Raw genomic sequence first — 20,008 nt, forward strand, 5'->3', positions numbered from 1 at the left:
AACCGATTAACAAACGGGGTTGTGCTAGTGTCAGGTGAGCAGCGAAGAGACTCAGCCATACGTGTGCACGCATCCATTCTCCCCCAAACTCCCCTCCCATCCAGGCTGCCTCAGCATTGAGCAGCGTTCCACGTGTATACAGTGGGTCCTTGTTGGTAGTCCATTCTAACTATAGCAGTGTGTACATGTCCACCCCAAGCTCCCTAATTCTCCCTTCCCCTCCCCCTTCTCTTTGGGCAACCATAAGCTCATTTTCAGTCTCTTGAGTCTCTTTTGAAAGTCCATTTGTATCATTTCATTTTAGATTCTACATATAAGGGATGTCATATGATATTTCTTCTCTTTCTGACTTACTTCACTCAGTAAGTAAGTCTCTAGCTCCATCCATATTGCTGCAAATGGCACTATTTCATTCTTTTTAATGGCTCAGTAATGTTCCATATATGTATGTACAACATCTTCTTTATCCATTCCTCTGTCGATGAACATTTAGGTTGCTTCCATGTCTTGACTGTTGTAAAGAGTGCTGCAATGAACACTGGGGTGCATATATCTCTTTGGATCATGTTATTCTCCAGATATGTGCCCAGGAGTGGGATTACAGGGTCATATGGTAGCTCTAGTTTTAGTTTTTAAGGAGTCTCTAAGTGGCTATACCAATTTACATTCCCACCTACAGGGTAGAAGGGTTCCCGTCTCCACACCCTTTCCAGCCTTTAATGTTTGTGGATTTTTTGATGATAGCCACTGTGACTGGTGTGAGATGGTATCTCATTGTAGTTTTGATTTGCGTTTCTCTAGTAATTAGCCGGGTTGAACATCTTTTCATGTACCTCTTGGCCATTTGTATGTCTTCTTTGAAGAAATGTCTATTTAGGTCTTCTGCCCATTTTTTGAGTGGGTTGTTTGTTTTGATGCTGTTAAGCATCACGAGCTGTTTGTAAATTTTGGAGACTAATCCCTTATTGGTCTCATTGTTTGCAAATGTTTTCTCCCAATCTGTGGATTGTCTTTCATTTTGTGTATTGTTTCCTTTGCTGTGCAAAAGCTTTTGAGTTTAAGTACGTCCCATTTATTTTTTTTTGTTTTTATTTCCATTATTCTGGGAGACAGATTGAAAAAATATTGCTACGATTTATGTCAGAGTGTTCTGTTGCCAGTCTTTTACACACTTACCAGCCTCAGCCTTTGACTGTCATCCAGGCTTCATCGGCCCTTGTATTCTCCACCTCCAAAGCTTAAAACTCCACGATTCTAGCCTCTAAGCCAGAGTCCTTGAATGTTTTTGTGCCAGAGATCCCTTTAGCAGTCTGATGAGGCCCATGGACTTTTTCCCAGAATAATGGGAAAAACAAATACATAAAATATAAAATCTTTCAGATTAGAAAGGAAATCAGTTATATTAGAATATAATTTTGAAAGTATTAAGTTTGTGATACATTAATGCGTTAAATAACAAGGTCTATCAGTGGGTCTATGGAGAAGGAAATGGCAACCCACTCCAGTATTCTTGCCTGGAGAATGGTATGGGCGGAGGAGCCTATCAGGCTATAGTCCGTGGGGTCACAAAGGGTCAGACACGACTGAGTGAGTGAGCATCAGTGGGTCTAACTCATCATTTTGAAGCAATGATTAAGATGAATGGCATTTAAAGATAATTACACTAGTGTGATGAAAATATTGATGGTTTCTGTTGGTGGCAAAGTTAGAGGAACTACTAATGCTATTGTGATTTACTGTTTCACAATTGAAACAATTGCTAAATTTTAATTAGAGCTTAGTAAAGATAAACATGTCATTTTTAGCCCAAAGTTCATGGCCCCTGAATTCTATCCATAGATCTGTGGGCTACATAAGAGCCCTTCTCCCTCATGCACAGCCTTTTATGCCTTGCTTCCTCTTTTGTCTTTGCTAATATTTTCACTCCCTTTGTTTTTCAGCTCTCCCAGCTACACATACGTCGTTCCTTATCCAGGTTACACCTTATAGTCTGTCACTTCAGCCATCTTGTTACCAATTCCCTCACCTCCTAGTTGCCAGGTCCTTCAGTTGCACCCACGTGGCAAAACTCTAAGGGATCAATCCTATACTGACCGCCTACCCTTTCTCTTGCCCATCCCTCCTACTTCAGCCTCATTTCAGGCTCTTGGCATTCCTGACCTGAATTATTACTATGGCCTTTTGCTCCCGGGACTTAACAGGGACCCTTCATTCTGACTTCAGCCACTGCCCAGTTCTTCCCATAAGCCCTCTAGTCTCATAACCACCATGGACTATTCTATTCCTCCACCCCTGCCCCAGATATACTTGATTTTCTTAACCTAACTCTAACTCTATACGTGATGCCTCTTCTTTCTTTGCCTAGTACACATTTTTCTCGTTTTCTCTGGCTCTGCCTGTAACCCCCGTTCCATCATTTTATTACACTGCATTTTCATTGTCTGTTTACTTTTATTGTCTCTAGTCAGAGTAGGGGGCTTCCCCGGTAGCTCAACTGGTAAAGAATCTGCCTGCAATGCAGGAGACCCGGGTTTGATTCCTGGGTCAGAAAGATTCCCCTGGAGAAGGAAATGGCAACCCACTCCAGTATTTTTGCCAGGAGAATTCCATGGATAGAGGAGGCTGATGGGTTACAGTCCATGGGGTTGCAATGAGTCAGACATGAGTAGAGTCAGGGATCTTGTCTTATTTATGTATTCCTAGCATCTGACCTGGTACCTGGCAAATAACAGGTACTTATTTATTAAATGCTTGGTGGATGACTGCTGGATAGCTTCATGGTTGGTTTGATGGGTGAAAGCTTCTGTTCTGGGGCCTGAATTAAATGATAGTTCTGATGTGAATTAATTATAATAGTCACAAGCCCCTTCATTTTGTAAGACAGGGATGTCATGTGACTCATATGAGTCCTGTTGTATGTTTTTGGCTTTATATTCTTTGATGTAGAAGGGATCCTTGCTTTTAATATCAAAAATAAGTTCTAAATATATCTGTAATTTAAGGTAAGTTATTAAACACAGGCTTCTGGATTTATTAAGGAACAGTTGTGTGTGGGGCTTCCCAGTTGACTCAGTGATAAAGGATCTGCCTGCATTGGAGGAGTTAGGTTTGATCCCTGGGTCGGGAAGATCCCCTGGAGTGGCAGATGGCAACCCGCTCCAGTATTCTTGCCTGGAAAATTCCATGGACAGAGGAGCTGGGTGGGCTACAGTCCATGGGGTTGGAAAGAGTTGGACACAGCTGAGCACACACACAAACATAAGGAACAATTAATGGACCTATTTTGTTCTTTTGCTTTACTTTTCATTGTCAATCACTTCAGCCATTTTACTGAATCATTAAAGACAAAATATGAAAGAAAAGGGGGAGCCTTTCATTCTTCAAACCATTCAGAGGGCAAGGAGTGGACGGATGGCTATCCTAGGACAGTTGTTCCTAATAATAGTGGGCCAAGCCATCCTGAGAGATCCAAATACTGCAGTGGGTTCATGGATCCATACATGTACTGCTGTCATCTGAATAATTGATGTTTGTCTGGCATAGTTACAGCTGTTTTTTAGAGGTTTCTATATGCTATTTTGGTTAATTGAAATACATAGTCATTTAAAAGCATTATTGAGTTCATGGAATTATTTCCTACATTAGTGGATGGAGAACAGTTACTGTCCCATGGAATTCCACTACATAGCTATCTATCTAAGTGTGTGTGTGTGTATATATATATAGTCTTTAAAAAGGATCCTTATATGTAAAAGGTTGGGGACCAAAATGGTAGAGTGGTTTGTTTAATTAAAAAATTTTTTTTAAATTGTGTTAAAATACACATATAAAATTTAAAATACACTTAACATTTTAGCTGTCTTTTTGTGTACAGTTCTGTGTCATTAAGTACAGTCACATTGTTTAACCATCAACCCCTTTTTCATTTTTGAAAGTATGTTTTAAACTTTTCAGAAAGCCTTCTAGTCTTTGAAGAGTCACTGTCACCTTGATATAGGATGTCAGCTCTATGTATTATATTTTTTGCCCTATCACCTGAAGGCCAAATTTCGATATACTTGGAAATTTGAAGTTGACCTTTATACTATTCATATATTCAATAAATATCAATTATCAAACAGTTCAGGGTGTGCTGAGATACAGAATAAGAAAAGACAAACGTGGTTCCTGCCCTCCAGGAGCTTGAAGGTAGTCGCTCAGACATGTCCAACACTTTGTAACCTCAAAGAGAAAGTCAGACAAATAAGTAACAGAAAGTAAAACAGGAGATCATACAAGTATGTATAACTGTAAGTGCCACAGTGTACAGAAGTGCAGGGTGATTAAAGCGCAGAGAACAGGCAAGTCTAACTAGTCTTGCGAATAGGAGATAAAAAGGAAGGGTGTGAAGTCATGAAAGGCTTCCCTTTCATGGGAAGTGACACGGAAGTAGGAAGTGACACAGAAGTTAGATGGAAGAACGAAGAGGAGGAGAGGAATGTTCTTGAGGGCCAGAACTCTGGGGTTTGAAGGTCCAGAGACCCTTGACCAGCATTCTTCCAAAGTCACACTGACCCTTGACCAGTATTCTTCTACAAGTCACACTGTTTTTGTTTCTCTAGAATCATATTTTTTATTTCTATATTTATTTTTGTATACTATATTTATATATATATAATTTATATATTTTCGGTTTTTATGTTTTATTTCTGTAGAATCCAAAAGAAATGTTCTTTCTTTAATTTTTGTAAAAATCCCATAAAGATAGAATTAAGCTTATTTTGCATGATTGAATCTCTCTCGAAAAGACTATATCTGTATCTGTTGGTATGACTTACTCAAGATCATGCTCAATGAATGGTCGGGTAAATTTGTAAACCAGGCTTTTACACCCCAAGTTCTTTGCTTTCTACCATATCAGATCACTTCTGCGAGGGCTTGGCAGAACATGTATTTCTTAACTTCTTTCTTAATATCGACTGTAGCAGGCTCAAGTGTGAGACCTAGGGGCAGAGCCACCTGTGTTTAAACCCTGGCTTGCACTAAAGCACTCAGGGTGCCTAGCCCATGTTATTGTTGTGGTGGTTGTAGTCACTAAGCTGTGTCCGACCTTTGCGACCACATGGACTGAAGCCCTCCAGGCTTCTCTGTCTGTAGGATTTCCCAGGCAAAAATGCTGGAGTGGGTTGCAATTTCCTTCTCCCAGGGATCTTCCCGACCCAGGGATTGAACCCATGTCTTCTGCATTGCAGGCGGATTCTTTACCACTGTGCCACCTGGGAAGCTAGCTTATGTTAAGCGCTCAGCAAATGTGAGTTAGCTCTTATTGCTTTGTTGTCACTATTACCATGCTGTATGACAGAATTCTTGTACAAGAGAAAAGATTTTTAAAGATTAAAAAGAAAAGTACTGCTGTCAATACTGTAAGCAAGTAGTCTGGGTGACAGTGTCAGACTGCTCTGTGAGTGACTAGAGCAGTTTATTAAAGTTTTCTGAGATCAGTATCTTCATTTATAAAATGAAAATAGTATCTTGCAGGAATATTATGAGGGTTAGAAATAATATCTGTGAAGAGTTTAAAATGGTTCTTGGCAAGTATAATATATGCAATAAATAGCATATACTATTGTTATAAATAATTAAATAAGTGGTTATCAGACATGGCTTTGTTAGCAAATTATTATTTAAATGAGATGATATATATATATATATATATCACAATTAACCGAGTTCCTGACACAAAATAACTGCAATCAATAAATTTAGCTATCATTATCATCATCTGATATTGTTATTATTCTGTAGCAGTGGTTCTCAACCAGGGGTGATTTTGTTCCGCAGGAGGTATATGGTAATGTCTGCAAACAGTTTGATTGTCACAGTGGGGGATGCTGCTGCATATGTTGTGTAGAGGCCAGGGATGCTGCTGAACAGCCTACACTGCACAGGTCAGGCCCCACAGGAAAGAACCGCCCAGTCCAGAATGTCAGCAGTGCTCAGTTGAGAAACTCTGATCTATAGTCATGATTTCCAGTAACAAAGTCCACTCTTATCCTTAACATTTGTTTGGGATTCTGGCTTTAGTGGAGCAGAACTCTTTTTAACTAGGTTATAAGTAGGATCCTTGAGACCAGGGACTTTCAAGTCTCTGCATGGCAGACTTTTATTAATGACGTTGATAGATAATCAGGAAGGAGCAACTGGAGTTTTCTGTTTATGTGGCCTTTGTACATATGCTACTGCATATAAATATAAATGGGCAAAAAGTGCCTGTTTCCATAGTACAGCCCCTCTTTAGGCTTCTTTTAGGGCCAAAGTGAGGCCTTCATAGAATTTATTTTTCCCAGAGTATATTTATATTGTTCAGTGGTGTGTTCTACTCACCACTTACTCTTTTCATTGTTTGGGATAATTCTTAACTAGATATTTGAGATTCTAGTTGTGTGATCTGAGTCTTAAGGGCAGGAACCAATGCATAAAATGAGTGCTCAATAGGTACTTGTTTAATCTCATAGCTGATTAAGTGGATACTTCAGTTCTGGTAACCATGGGGCATATCATTAAATACTATAAACCAATGTTCTCTAGGTTCAGTTCTGATAACCATGGGGCATATCATTAAATACTATAAGCCAATGTTCTCTAGGTTCAAGTTATTCATATACTACCATCATAGTTTTTGCTTTAATTGTTGATTAGCATACACTATTGTCATAATTTTAGTCACATTTATATACCACCTAAATGAACTATTATTTACTTAGTATTTTAAGTTAAATTTATTTAAAAGGAAACAGTATCACTGTTGTAAAAGGAAAGCTAGTTTGACTTGCTATGAATAGATATAGGTCTACCATTCCTTATCTCAAACCCTCAAATTGTTTCAAAATTTAGATATTTTAATTTTCAAAGTGTTACATGGTATACACAATCATACATTATGTAACACTGCTATTGCTATCTGAGGTAGAAGCCCCTTAATCAGATACAGTAATGCTTTTCTCCAGTGAAATATCTGAATATTCATAGCAAGTGGAATATAGAATATAAATAACCTATGTCAGCTTCAGTTCAGTTCAGTTCAGTCGCTCAGTTGTATCCGACTCTTTGTGACCCTATGAATCGCAGCATGCCAGGCCTCCCTGTCCATCACCAACTCCCGGAGTTCACTCAGACTCACGTCTATCGAGTCAGTGATGCCATCCAGCCATCTCATCCTCTGTCGTCCCCTTCTCCTCCTGCCCCCAATCCCTCCCAGCATCAGAGTCTTTTTCCAATGAGTCAACTCTTCGCATGAGGTGGCCAAAGTACTGGAGTTTCAGCTTTAGCATCATTCCTTCCAAAGAAATCCCAGGGATGATCTTCAGAATGGACTGGTTGGATCTGCTTGCAGTCCAAGGGACTCTCAAAAGTCTTCTCCAACCCCATAGTTCAAAAGCACAAATTCTTCTCTCCTCAGCCTTCTTCACAGTCCAACTCTCACATCCATACATGACCACAGGAAAAACCATAGCCTTGACTAGACAGACCTTTCTCGGCAAAGTAATGTCTCTGCTTTTGAATATGCTGTCTAGGTTGGTCATAACTTTTCTTCCAAGGAGTAAGTGTCTTTTAATTTCATGGCTGCAGTCACCATCTGCAGTGATTTTGGAGCCCAGAAAAATAAAGTCTGTCACTGTTCCCACTGTTTCCCCATCTATTTCCCATGAAGTGATGGGACCGGATGCCATGATCTTCGTTTTCTGAATGTTGAGCTTTAAGCCAACTTTTTCACTCTCCTCTTTCACTTTCATCAAGAGGCTTTTTAGTTCCTCTTCACTTTCTGCCATAAGGGTGGTGTCATCTGCATATCTGAGGTTATTGATATTTCTCCCGGCAATCTTGATTCCAGCTTGTGCTTCTTCCAGTCAAGCGTTTCTGATGATGTACTCTGCATAGAAGTTAAATAAGCAGGGTGACAATATACAGCCTTGACGTACTCCTTTTCCTATTTGGAACCAGTCTGTTGTTCCATGTCCAGTTCTAACTGTTGCTTCCTGACATGCATACAGATTTCTCAAGAGGCAGGTCAGGTGGTCTGGTATTCCCATCTCTTTCAGAATTTTCCACAGTTTATTGTGATCCACACAGTCAAAGACTTTGGCATAGTCAGTAAAGCAGAAATAGATGCTTTTCTGAAACTCTTTTTTGATGATCCAGCAGATGTTGACAATTTGATCTCCGGTTCCTCTGCCTTAGGTTAGGTTTTATTGTCCAATCAGGGCTTTTTGGATTTCAGTATCGAGGAGAAGACAATGAAAGAGAAAAGACAGTAATTTTAAATAATTCTTTTTTGCTGAAGTCCCTGAACCTGAAGCCTTCTTGTCCTTTTGTTGTGAAGGGAAATTAGGATTAGAAATGTGTTAAAGACATATCACCTCCATACTGAGACTTTCTTCCCCAGTGTAACTTTTATACATTAGGGTCTGTTGGACCCAATTTAAGTTTCGGCATTTATTTTTTTGAGCTATTCCAATTATTTGTAAGGATTGATATTTTATGACTTTTATTCTTTCTTAGAGTTCTTTTAAAGAACAAAGAGAAAACAAAATTCATTCCTTTACAATTACCCTTTCAACCCTTTTAAAATCTGAGATGTATTATGGAATCCTAGTGATTTTCCATTTCCAGTGTCTTGAAACAGTTTGCTATTTGATCATCCTAGGAATTATTTCATCATTACTCATCAGTTATTCCAGTTGTGGTAAAAAGACCAGTAAGAAAACAAAAGAATGATGAAATCATATAGTATTGCATCATCTTTCAAGAAGAGGTATATAAATAGTCTGAACAAACATCTTTGTAGTTTTTTTTTAAGCTTTCAATGAATACAGTTGCTAATTCAGATTTAAAAGATTTTCCACTGATGATAGTAAAAAGGAGAAAATTGCCCATATGTTAAATAATTATTTAGAGAAATCAGATGATGCATGCAGAGACACAGCACTCTAGAAATTTATATGATTCTTAAATGGATGCATGCTGAAGGTATACAAAGGTGTATTCAAAAGTAACTGGAAGGAAATAGTTGACGTTGAAATGAGAAAAAATCACATGTATAAAATAATTTTATATGTGATTGCATTTCAGTTCATCTTTATAAACCTAAGAATGAAAATGTTTTGCACAGTTGGGTACAAAAAAATGGCTGAACTTTGCAACAAAATTATGAACTGTCAAAAGTTTTTTAAAGTGTTGAGTTTTGATGGTGCAGTTGCAAGAAAAAGAACCAGAAATAATGATAAGCTAGAGTCTGTTGGAGATATGTCTTCAATTTGAAATCACTATTATAGGATGGATATGTTCCAGGTTTGTTCATAATAGCAGATAAGTAGGTAGTTGCATTCAAAACACATTTCATACTTCAGATGTTTATATCTTCGAAACCTGGAAACTATGTTTATAATCTTATTTATATTGCTTTAAAATTATTTTACATTATCCTGTTATTGTTATTTCTGTAAGTTTTTTGTAAAAAGACTATAAAAAGGGTCCACCGAATCCAGGTGAAAATGATGATGACTATTTTGCTGGTATACTGAGAGTTAATTAGGTTTATAAGAAAATTGAAAAGGAAGTAATATTTCCATTGTGATTCAGTGTTACTTAATGTTACTTAAGTACGTCACTGAATACTATCTTCCATACTGCCTAAAAGCATGCCCCAGTCTCAGGCATTCCTCTTACAAGTTTCTGTTGAAAGAATAAATGATTGGACTTGCAGTTGTTGTGACAGACTGAACACATGCGTCAGATTTTGTTCCTTCCCCCTAAACTCTGCTAAACTATGGTGAAAGTACTTTTAAAAAGACATAAATCCGTAAATAGGAGAGGAGACAACAGCAACAAAGTTTTCTAAGCTGGAGAGCAGACGGTTGAGAAGCTAACTTAGCAGAGTCAGAGGCAGTGCGAAGGTGGCAGTGGGGTGAGCACCTCTGGGGCCAAGGCCTGAGGGACAGACACCGAAACAAGGAGGCTGTGTGAGCGCTGTTGAAACCCAGCTGGAGCCCTAGATTCTCCGAGGTGCTTCTCCCTCATTCCAGAAGTTAAGTTTCATCCTTTAGAGAGAGTGCAGCACTGGCTCTCTGGACTGGGAGAGTTCATAGTTGTAGGCACTCTACTAGAAGTTTAGGGTGTGCTCGATAGCTCTGTTACCTGCTCAGCTTCCCTGAGCACTGGGAACCAGGCCTTCCAGAGAGGGTACTGGAAGGTTCTTCTTTGGGAACTCTGATCAAACCAAGAAGAAAGACCTAAAGTTACTGAGTTGGGCACTCACCCTCCCTGCCCTGCACACCCCTCTGCACCCCCCACCCCTCAGAAGTCCATACAGATCACCTGTTGTGAAGGCTGTTGTCGGTAATCCCCAATCATGTACTCAAAGCTGTTATCAGTCATTTCTAGTACTTAGAGCTTTTGGTCCAGCTCTTTAGAAGGTCCTATTCTCAGTCATGAGCCAAGGGAAGTAGTCAATACAGATGATAGAGACCAAGTGGAGTACAGAGGGAAAAGAAACTCTAAAGCAAAAATAAACCCTCAAATATAACAAAAAACCACAAAAACGCTCAGAAATAAAATAGGGTATTGCATCCTGGAAACAAAAAAAGGATGTTGAAATAAAAAGGATCATTTAGTTGACATAAAAGAACTCTTGAAATTAAAAACATGATGGCAGAAATCATTTTACCTAGAGTCTTAGGTACTTTTTTGGTGCTTACATCCATAACTATAAATAATAGGCTTCTGCTATTGCTTCTTGTCACCTTAGACATTATACTTGCTGCAGTAGATTAACACAGTTATTCTTCTCAATCTTCTCTTCTCTCTTCTCTTAATATAGTTATAGCATTTAAAGGGGCTTCCCTGATAGCTCAGTTGGTAAAGAATCCACCTGCAATGCAGGAGACCCTGGTTTGATTCCTGGGTCGGGAAGATCTGCTGGAGAAGGGATAGGCTACCCACACCAATATTCTTGGGCTTCCCAGTATTTAAAATTATAATATTTACCTTTGGCTTTTAAAAGTTACACTTAAATCTTTTTCTTACATTGTCAAGTATGTAAATGAAATCAGTTTCACTTGTGAGTTCTCTCTTCCTACCTATTCTTGCACATTAGATGCTTAATCATCTAGAATTGAAAAGGAAGATAAGCTAGTTTTGTAAATAACCTTACTTATGTAAAGTATAAAGTTTGATCTTTTTTTGGATTGAGATTCATAATAAAGGTATTCTTACCTGTCATGCATTGTAAGCAGAGTAGGACATCTGTGTTTCACTTCCCACTTTTGAATTTTCAAGGCTGTAAAAGTATATAACTGCTTTTGAGAGGATGGATGCAGACTTTTCCCTGGCAACTGCTGAAGTGGCAGAACCTTGACTGCACTGGTTTTCAAACCGTTTGACTGTGATCCAAAATAAATACTTTATTATATGTCTATGTGTTATCTCTGTATCTATCTATATGAAATGAAATCTCTTTAATCCTTGCACTGAGTTGGCTTTTTTGATAGTCTGAACTAATGTGTTTCCTTTTTTTCTTGATATAGTCTGTTGATAAGTACTTCAAGCTTCCTCATGTTTCCAGTAAGCCACCTCGGATTTCAGGAAGCCTCGTGGACACTTCCTATAAAACATTAAGATTTGCGTTTAGAGCATCTCTGAAAACAGCCATCTATAGGATAACCACTACATTTGGTGACCATCTGAAGTAAGTTTGCCTCTTCTGTTCACTTTCGAGAGTTCCCCTGAGAAACAGGCATGAGAATTAAGGCTCGTAAATTGAAAGTGGTGTTTTTGGGACCTTCTTGATTCCTACTGGGAAGTAACAGCTTAGATTTAGATTTAATATTTGCATTTTAAAAGTTGGCCTATTGTATAAGCTTTGGGACCTTCTTTCAGATGGATAAAAAAGGATAGAAAGTTAAAAAAGCAGCAAATGTAATTATATATTGTTTTCTTATATTCCTAAAATGACCTTAAGGGAGAAAAAAGGCAAAATGAATACTCTCCAAAAAAGCATATTAAAAATAATTCTGTTATTACATCTTGGTTAGCAAACCAAGGCTTGGGGTGAGCAGAGTATTCCATAGATGAGTTCTTGGTGCTTTGTGAATCATGCTGGAAAAACAGCAACAGATCATAACACCTTCAGAAACGGAACCAGAAAGAAAACCACAAATGCCAAGCCTGTGTATATTTAGTTTCATTGATGTTTACTGCTTTCTTTTCATGAAATAATCTAGCTAGGCAGTGTAAGGGATACTAGTTTACTAACTAAATTACATTTATCATAATTGTAAATAAACTTTAAAACATGAGATTGCTCTGTTTTTTTCTGTATGCAATTAATAGTTTAGAATTTCTTCAAACTAGCTGCTTTTAGAAACAGTAGTGTATTTCCTTTTACTTCCGTAAGGCAAATACATAAAACATACTATATACATACCTAAGGTAGCCACAGCAGCAAGTTTATGGAACACTTTGGTTCTGTGTGGGAATACAGAAAAGCTGTAGATAACCCTCTGTCCTTAGGAAGTTTATTCATTTGTTTAAAAACAAACCAGAAAAAAAAACCAAAAAACATTCATTGAGTGCTTTCTAGATCTGCAGTCTCTAATATGATAGCCATGTGTTGCTATTTAAATTTAAATTAAGTTAAATAAAATTGAAAATCCAATCTGTCAGTTACATTGGCCACCTTTCAAGTCCTCAATAACTACACATGGCTACTGGCTACTATACTGGACAGCTTAGGTATAAAACATTTCCATCATTGCAGAAAGTTCTTTTGGACAGTGCTATTCTAGACAATACACTTAACACTTTTCATTTATTCTTCTCAAAGGGCCTGTGAGGCATAGAGATTATCATAATTGTATAATATAGAAACTGAGACTCAGAGAGCTTAAGAACATGCCTGATAGCACCGTCAAGTCAGTGTTAGAACATAAACCTGAAATTAGGTCTTTCTTGCTCTTAAGATTCCAACTTCTTACCCTATACAGCACTAGACTCCCTCCAAGATGTAAACTGTAAGGTTTAAGGTATAAATGTAAGGTAGGAGATGTAAGGTACTCTTAGAAAATTCTCAGTGAATTCAGATAATGAAATACATATGATGATTGATGTATATTGATGATACAACCAAAACAGGAAGAAAAGGGGAAAATAGATTTCTTCCATAAGAAAAGTAGATGATTATTAAAAAAACTGTAAGAATGAAACTCTGCCTTAGTTTCTTTTCTCTGAGTAGAGCCATATATTATATATATACTAAAATTGATGAGGCCACTAAAGACTATTTTGTGCAAATATTGGACCAAATGGTAATAGTAGAAGCATTAGATTTGGAATTAAAACATTTGGATATATGTCTGATTACACTACTGTCTGTTGTAGTTGTGGACAAGTCATCTATTGATTTAAGTAACTTCCAGGTAGTAACTTATGCAGGTAGTAAGTTGTAGAACCAGAAATTAGACTCTAAATCTTTCAGACCCTAGAATTCTATATACAAACCTCTGAAAACCATTCTGATACTGTTTTCCTGCCATGAAAAGGGTATATTATTCGTCCCATTTTATTTCATTTGCTGTTAATAGAGATAAAATAGGATCATACATATGTAAAGCCCACATACATTATATATTATTGTGACAACAACTATTATTATTGTATGAAAGTGAAAGTTGCTCATTCTTCTTCGACTCTTTGCAACCCCATGGACTATACAGTCTATGGAATTCTCCAGGCCAGTATTCTGGAGTGGGTAGCCTTTCCCTTCTCCAGGGCATCTTCCCAACCCAGGGATTGAACCCAGGTCTCCCGCATTGCAGGTGGATTCTTTACCAGCTGAGCCCCAAGGGAAGCCCAAGAATACTGCAGTGGGTAGCCTATCCCTTCTCCAGTGGAGCTTCCCGACCCAGGAATCAAACCAGAATTGCAGGTGAATTCTTTACCAACTGAGCTATCAGGGAAGCCCCTATTAATACCTGGTTTATTCATTCCCCAGAGCTTCACCTCTGAGAACCAGGTATAAATGAAGTAAACACTTGAGGTGTGAAAACTAACACAGACCAGTTACACATTGGAGACCTTCATTTTACTCTTAATTTAGACAAGTTTGATTTACTGACTTTCCAACCAATAACATTAAAATTTGAGAGAAAGACTACTATTAGAGTTGAGTACCAACAACAGTAAGAGAAGTACAGTGCCTGCTGGCAGACGGGAATCATGAGAATAAAAATCAAAAGAAAATCATGAGAGAAGATTTGGTGTTTGAAAAAATTCAGAGCCTCCCTGGCACCGAGAGAAAGTCTGAATAGTAAAGTATACATGAGATGGTTCAGTTGGTGGCAGCTACATGGTTTAAGAAAGCAGAGATGTAAAATGTGTAAGGTGTTTTAGGATAATTTGTAACAAAATTATTATAATAAGCCTTTGACACTTTTAAAAGTGGCGACCTTCAGTTACCTGGAATTTTATTACTCAGTGTGTGAAAGTTGCTCAGTCATGTCTGACTCTTTGTGACCCCATGGACTATACAGTCCATGGAATTCTCTGGCCAGAATACTGGAGTGGGTTGCCATTCTCTTCTCCATTATTATTCAGTCAGGATACAGTATCATCAACAACTAGAAAACTGAAATCTTTCATTGTATTTAATTTCTGCCTAAAATTTTAAAAGAAAGCTCTGTACTGGTTTAAGTATACATTTGCCCCACTTTTGTCAAGGTAATGTATTTTTGTAGGGGTGAGGGTGGGAAGAAAACTCAATTCCCCATCCAAGGCATAACTTATGTTCAAAGGGAAAAGTAAATCTAAACCACCAAGCTGTTACCTTTGAAAACGATTAGTGGAGTCTATTGTATTTTATCCAAACATCTTAGTTTAAAGGATTTTATATTAAAAGCAATTCATATACTCTACAACTCAAAGATAATGTTGGAATCTGGTTTAAATAAAATAATAAAATCCAGAAAAATCTTCTGCACAGCCTGAAACTCTGCACAGCAGGTTCCACGGCAGAGCAGGTTACAGTTGCTGCCTTCAGTTGTCAGCCTTAATTTTCTTTGGGCTTTTAGAAGGTAGAAGCATGCTGTTGCTCAATACACGTCCTCCTCTCATTAGATTAAGGAGGGTTTTCATCCAACTTTTTTCAGAAGTACTAAATAAGTGAAAATTTCTATTCATTTTTAATTGTTTCGAAAAATATTGACTCTGTGCTCTGTGGTTCACTTAATATGCTTAATGTAAAATAAAGCTTATGCTTTGAATTTATGTCTCATTTAGTGCTGTGCAAGCATCTGCAGAACATCAGAAGAGACTTCAGCAGTTCTTGGAGTTCAAAGAATAGTTAAGTAATATAAACTGTGTTCATTACACTGCTGATACAACTACAGATGGGACAGTAAATGTTCAGCATTCTTGGATCAGAAGAAAATGGACTAATTAGATGCTTCCTTTGTCGTGGTGGTTGCTTTGAAAACTATACTTTAATGGGAGAAATCATGGAAAGAAATTCTCAACAGAAAAACCAAAAACTGCCTTTTCTGTACCGATTGCTTTTTGTGTGTGTGGTATAATAAAATCTTTATTCAATTTTACAGAAGCCTCTGTGGCAGTACAAATGTTTGTAGCTTATGCAGCTTAATAATAAGAACTAGAAAATGTTTAGAATTTACTTTTGAGAGGAGTAGAGGCAGTTCAGAAGGTAAAACAGGTCAACTTGATCTAGTCTTCCTTCCTAATCGGTCTGAGAGTTTAGCTCTCTGTAAACTCAAAATGCGTAAACTTTTTTGGAATAGTTTCTGTTTACTAAAGTATAAAAAGAGTAACAGTGGAGAAAAAGTCACAGAAAATGCTGTCCAAAGGACATATTTTGTTAATCTGTTAGGTTGTGTTTTTGCTTTTGGAGACAAATTAAATTTGCATGATTGTCAAAAAGAAGTCTCAATTTACAGATGCTAACTCTAAGTAAAGGAATGTGGAAAAATTCAGCTCTTAAGTTACAAGATGAAACATTCACATTTGGTTTTCAAAAGATAATTGACTGACATCTATGAATTTATTTTGTATCATGCTAGTAAACAATGTGTATGGGTGTTTTCTCAGCTAGTTTTTTCTTTCTTTTTCTGGAACAAAACATTAAGTGATTGCCAGGTTTTTCAAGTGAGAGAAAAAGTTTTACAAGAAAACCAGGAAACTTCCTTTTTTTCCCCCCACTCTCCCCATCTTCATTAGATCAAATTATTTTGTAAAGCTTATTGTCCTCACAGGGAAGCAACCTTTGCTTTGTTAACTGGCTGGTTAAAATAGATTAGGAACATCTTTACACCCAGAAACAACTTAGTCATCAGGTAGCAAGTGAAACCAAAATGTCAGAGGGATTAGTGTACTTAGGAGTATGTTGTATGTCCTGAGAGTGAGTAGGTAATTTTATAATTTATCAGCTCAACTTTGGAGGTGAAAGATTGGAAGTCCTACTGGTAGACATTCACTGGACTAGCTTTGGACTGAAATACTCTTATAATTCTTTCCTGTTATCTTTTCCCTCTAGTGTCGCCTAATTTTTTCTTTAAAGTCAGCACAGGACTGTATATGAATCTTTATTGTGGTGTATATGTCTACCATTTGTCTGATTACTTGATGTATTATATCTTGGTTTATTTGTTGCCCCTTCAGCCAGCACATGCCAAATTATAAATGAATCCTGCTGGCCTTTATGAGACAGCTTCCCATTTGTCAAGTGTTTGGAGTAATTGCCTTTTTTTTTTTTGGCATCTGAAGTGGAGTTGATCTGTTTTTTGAATGTAAAAGTTGAATTTTGAATGTAGAAGTTACTTACAGATGACCAGAAACTGTTGAGTTCCATATTTTAGTCATTGAGCTTTTTATATTCCACTCTCTGTGCTGCCCCTGTTTGAGGCATTTTGGGAGAAAAGGACTCTTAACCTTATGATTGCATAAAGAATTTAAAGTCTGACTTACTCGAATAAAATGTCTGGCTTCGTTTTAAGGTTGTTTTTTTTTTTTTCCTGTCATTTCCCATATGCTTTGGGCAAACTGTATTTGATGAGCAATGTGAAAATTTCTGAGGTGTTCATCCCTATTTTTTCTGAAGATAACATGCTTTGTACTCAATACAGTTCACATAGTATCTGCCTGGTGGAAATTTGGAATTGCCTCCCCAATCCGGATTGTATTTAGTCGATAAGAAAATCAGTTCCTTTTCCTCATTGTGTTGATAATCTACACCCGCATCTGTTGGAGTAGGGTACGGCTTGATCACCTGTTAGGGAAGAGGGAAGAGAGCTCCTTTGCCTGTCTGCAGGAAGGAGGATCTTAGGAAGGCCAGCAAGAGCAGAGAAGCATTTCCTTTGATGAAGTCACATCCTGCCTGTGAACCTGCTGATACTGTTGACCTTGGCCTGAAAATTAAAGGGGGTTCTTTAAAAGTGTTTTCTGACCGTCAGTACAAAATGTGATTGTATCAGCTCTTGTAATGTTTTCTTGACCCTTATGGAAGGTATAAATCTACATAACTTCTTTCCTAGAGAACTGGGAAAGTGTCCTAGAATTAAAAAAACAAAACCAATTTGTATAGTTGAGTGGACATGGATAAACAACAGTTTGTTACTTTGCTGGGTTTATTCCTTGGTAATTGTTCTCTGTCTTCCTGTAAATATGATAATCTGTTTATATCCTTTTGTATATCACTGATACTGAATTGGGTAGAAAAATAAATTGATAGTTTTTAGAAATGGGACTATTAATTGAAATATGCATATCTGTGAGATCAGTTATTTAATTTCTGGTGTATATGTGTATGTGTTTCCTAAGCCATTTTGATCAATCTGAGAGCTGATACTTATAAAACCTGAAACATGCCTTGAGAAATCAGCTTTTGCCTCTGACTGGACTCATCTGGTGGGTGATCTGTAATGGTAACCCTGAGGACCCTAAATTCTAAAAGCCTCTTTCTTCAAGGATGCAGGTGCTGAAAGCCATTTCTTAATAGAGGTTTCTTTTCTTGCCAGAATAGTGTTTCTAAATGGATCATATTCCCCCAGGCTAAAAGTTATGTCTGTCAACTTTACTTAAATTAGCCTGAACTTCTCCTCAGGGTAGTTGAGGTACTATAACTAAGGCCCTCAACTTTCCCTGTTTGCTATCCAATCCATAGTTATCTTTCTTTAGAACCAAATAGCTTAAAACAAAGATGACTTTAGTTCATCAGTTAATAATCTAGCTATTCTTAAAAAGCTGCTGACCACCATTCTAAAATGAGCAAAATCATTGTTTTGGGGGGGAAGTGGGGCACACAGCACATTACCACCTTAAGAGTTCTCAGTCACGGCCCTAAGCAGCTTTGGCAGTTGCTGTAGTGATAGGTGCTTTAATGTGGAGCTAGCTAATCATTCAGAAATACTCACCTAATGCCTCTTTCGGCCCAGCTACTGGAAACAAATTGACCTGTGAACAAGACAGTCCTGACCTCTAGGAGTTTGTAAGCAAATGCAGTGGCATTGGAAACTTGGGTTCACAAGCATTGACTCACAGGGAGTGCTCATTAGAGGTACAGAGTCTGGGCTCCACTTCAGTACAGCTTCTGCTTCAGGAGGTCTGGACTAGTTTCCAAGAGGTGTAGTTCGTAGCCAATTCCAAACAGTGATCTCAGAATCACACTGTGAAAAGGGTTTATCTTAGCTCAGGAGTTGTCAGATTCAGCATGTATCAGAACCACATGGAAAGCTTGTTAAAACACAGATAACTGGGCCCCCTTTCCAGAGCTTCAGATTTTAGTAAGTCTGAAGTGTTCAGTCAGTAAGCTGTGTCTAACTCTGTGACCCCATGGACTACAGCACACCAGGCTTCCTTGTCCTTCACTGTCTCCTTCACTGTCTCCTGGAGTCAATTCATGTCCATTGACTCGGTTATGTTATCTAACCATCTCATCCTTTGCCACCCTCTTCTCCTTTGGCCCTCAGTCTTTCGCAGCATCAGGATCTTTTCCAGGGAGTCTGCTCTTTGAATCAGGCGGCCAAAGTATTGGAGCTTCAGCATCAGTCCTTCCAATGAATATTCAGGGTTGATTTCCTTTAGGATTAATTGGTTTGATCTCCTTGCTGTCCAAAGGACTCTCAGGAGTCTTCTCCAGCACCAATTGATTCCAGAGCATCAATTCTTTGGCATTCAGCCTTCTTTATGGAACTCTCACATCTGTACATGACTACTGGAAAAGCCATAGCTTTGACTATATGGACCTTTGTTGGCAAAGTGATGTCCCTGCTTTTTAATGTGCTGTCTAGGTTTGCCATAGCTTTTCTTCCAAGGAGCAAAGTGTCTTTATAGTCTGAGGTGGAGCCCAAGAATTTTTAGTGTCCAGACACTAAGTGTCCAGACACTATGCTAGTCAGGAGACCACATTTTGAAAACCACTGCCCTAGTGAGTTTTCTCATATTTGGTATTCTTTCAGAAGCATATGAACAATGATTGCTATAAGATGGAGTTCTTAGATCTGATTGATTTGTTGGAAAGCGTGAAAAATATGGTTAGGTCCCATAGGTAATGCAGGAATGCTGAGAAATATTCTGGTGTTCCGATGCTTATTTTGAGTTTGCAGCAGGGATTTGCCCAGAGTTGCTCTCTTGCACCTAGCCTTCACTTGAATTTCTGTCTTGGCAAACTTAGCATTTTTCACAATGAGCTTAGCCTTCCCTCATACTCCCAGATAGATTTCAGTGTGTTTTTTCAATGCTTTGTCATTCTTTTTTGGACCTTATCACATTGAATTGTAACTTAACTGATTACAGATCTGCTTCCCCTTGTAGATTATAAGCAGTCTTTCCTTCCAAGATTCTAGGTACACCTTCTCAGTGTATCACCCTGTCTTCTTACTTTTATTTTGACTTTCCATGCTTTATTCTGCATAGTTCCTTCTGACCTATCTTACAAGTGATTTTCTTCAACTGTGTCTAGTCAGTAAAC

General features: G+C 38.0%; 1 protein-coding gene across 2 annotated transcripts in view; it reads left to right on the forward strand.

The window, feature by feature from the left end:
• The window catches only part of NDC1 (NDC1 transmembrane nucleoporin), a 56,373-nt gene extending 40,803 nt beyond the window's left edge, over positions 1-15,570 (forward strand). For both annotated transcript variants that reach the window (XM_068965218.1, XM_068965219.1), the window contains exons 17-18: positions 11,562-11,722; positions 15,310-15,570. In XM_068965218.1, the coding sequence (XP_068821319.1) occupies positions 11,562-11,722; positions 15,310-15,373 (225 nt within the window). In that variant the 3' untranslated portion in view covers positions 15,374-15,570. The remainder of the gene's footprint in view (positions 1-11,561; positions 11,723-15,309) is intronic.
• Positions 15,571-20,008: the final 4,438 nt, after the last annotated feature.

This window comes from Capricornis sumatraensis, chromosome 2 (genome assembly GCF_032405125.1).
Source record: "Capricornis sumatraensis isolate serow.1 chromosome 2, serow.2, whole genome shotgun sequence".
Taxonomy (NCBI): Eukaryota; Metazoa; Chordata; class Mammalia; order Artiodactyla; family Bovidae; genus Capricornis; species Capricornis sumatraensis.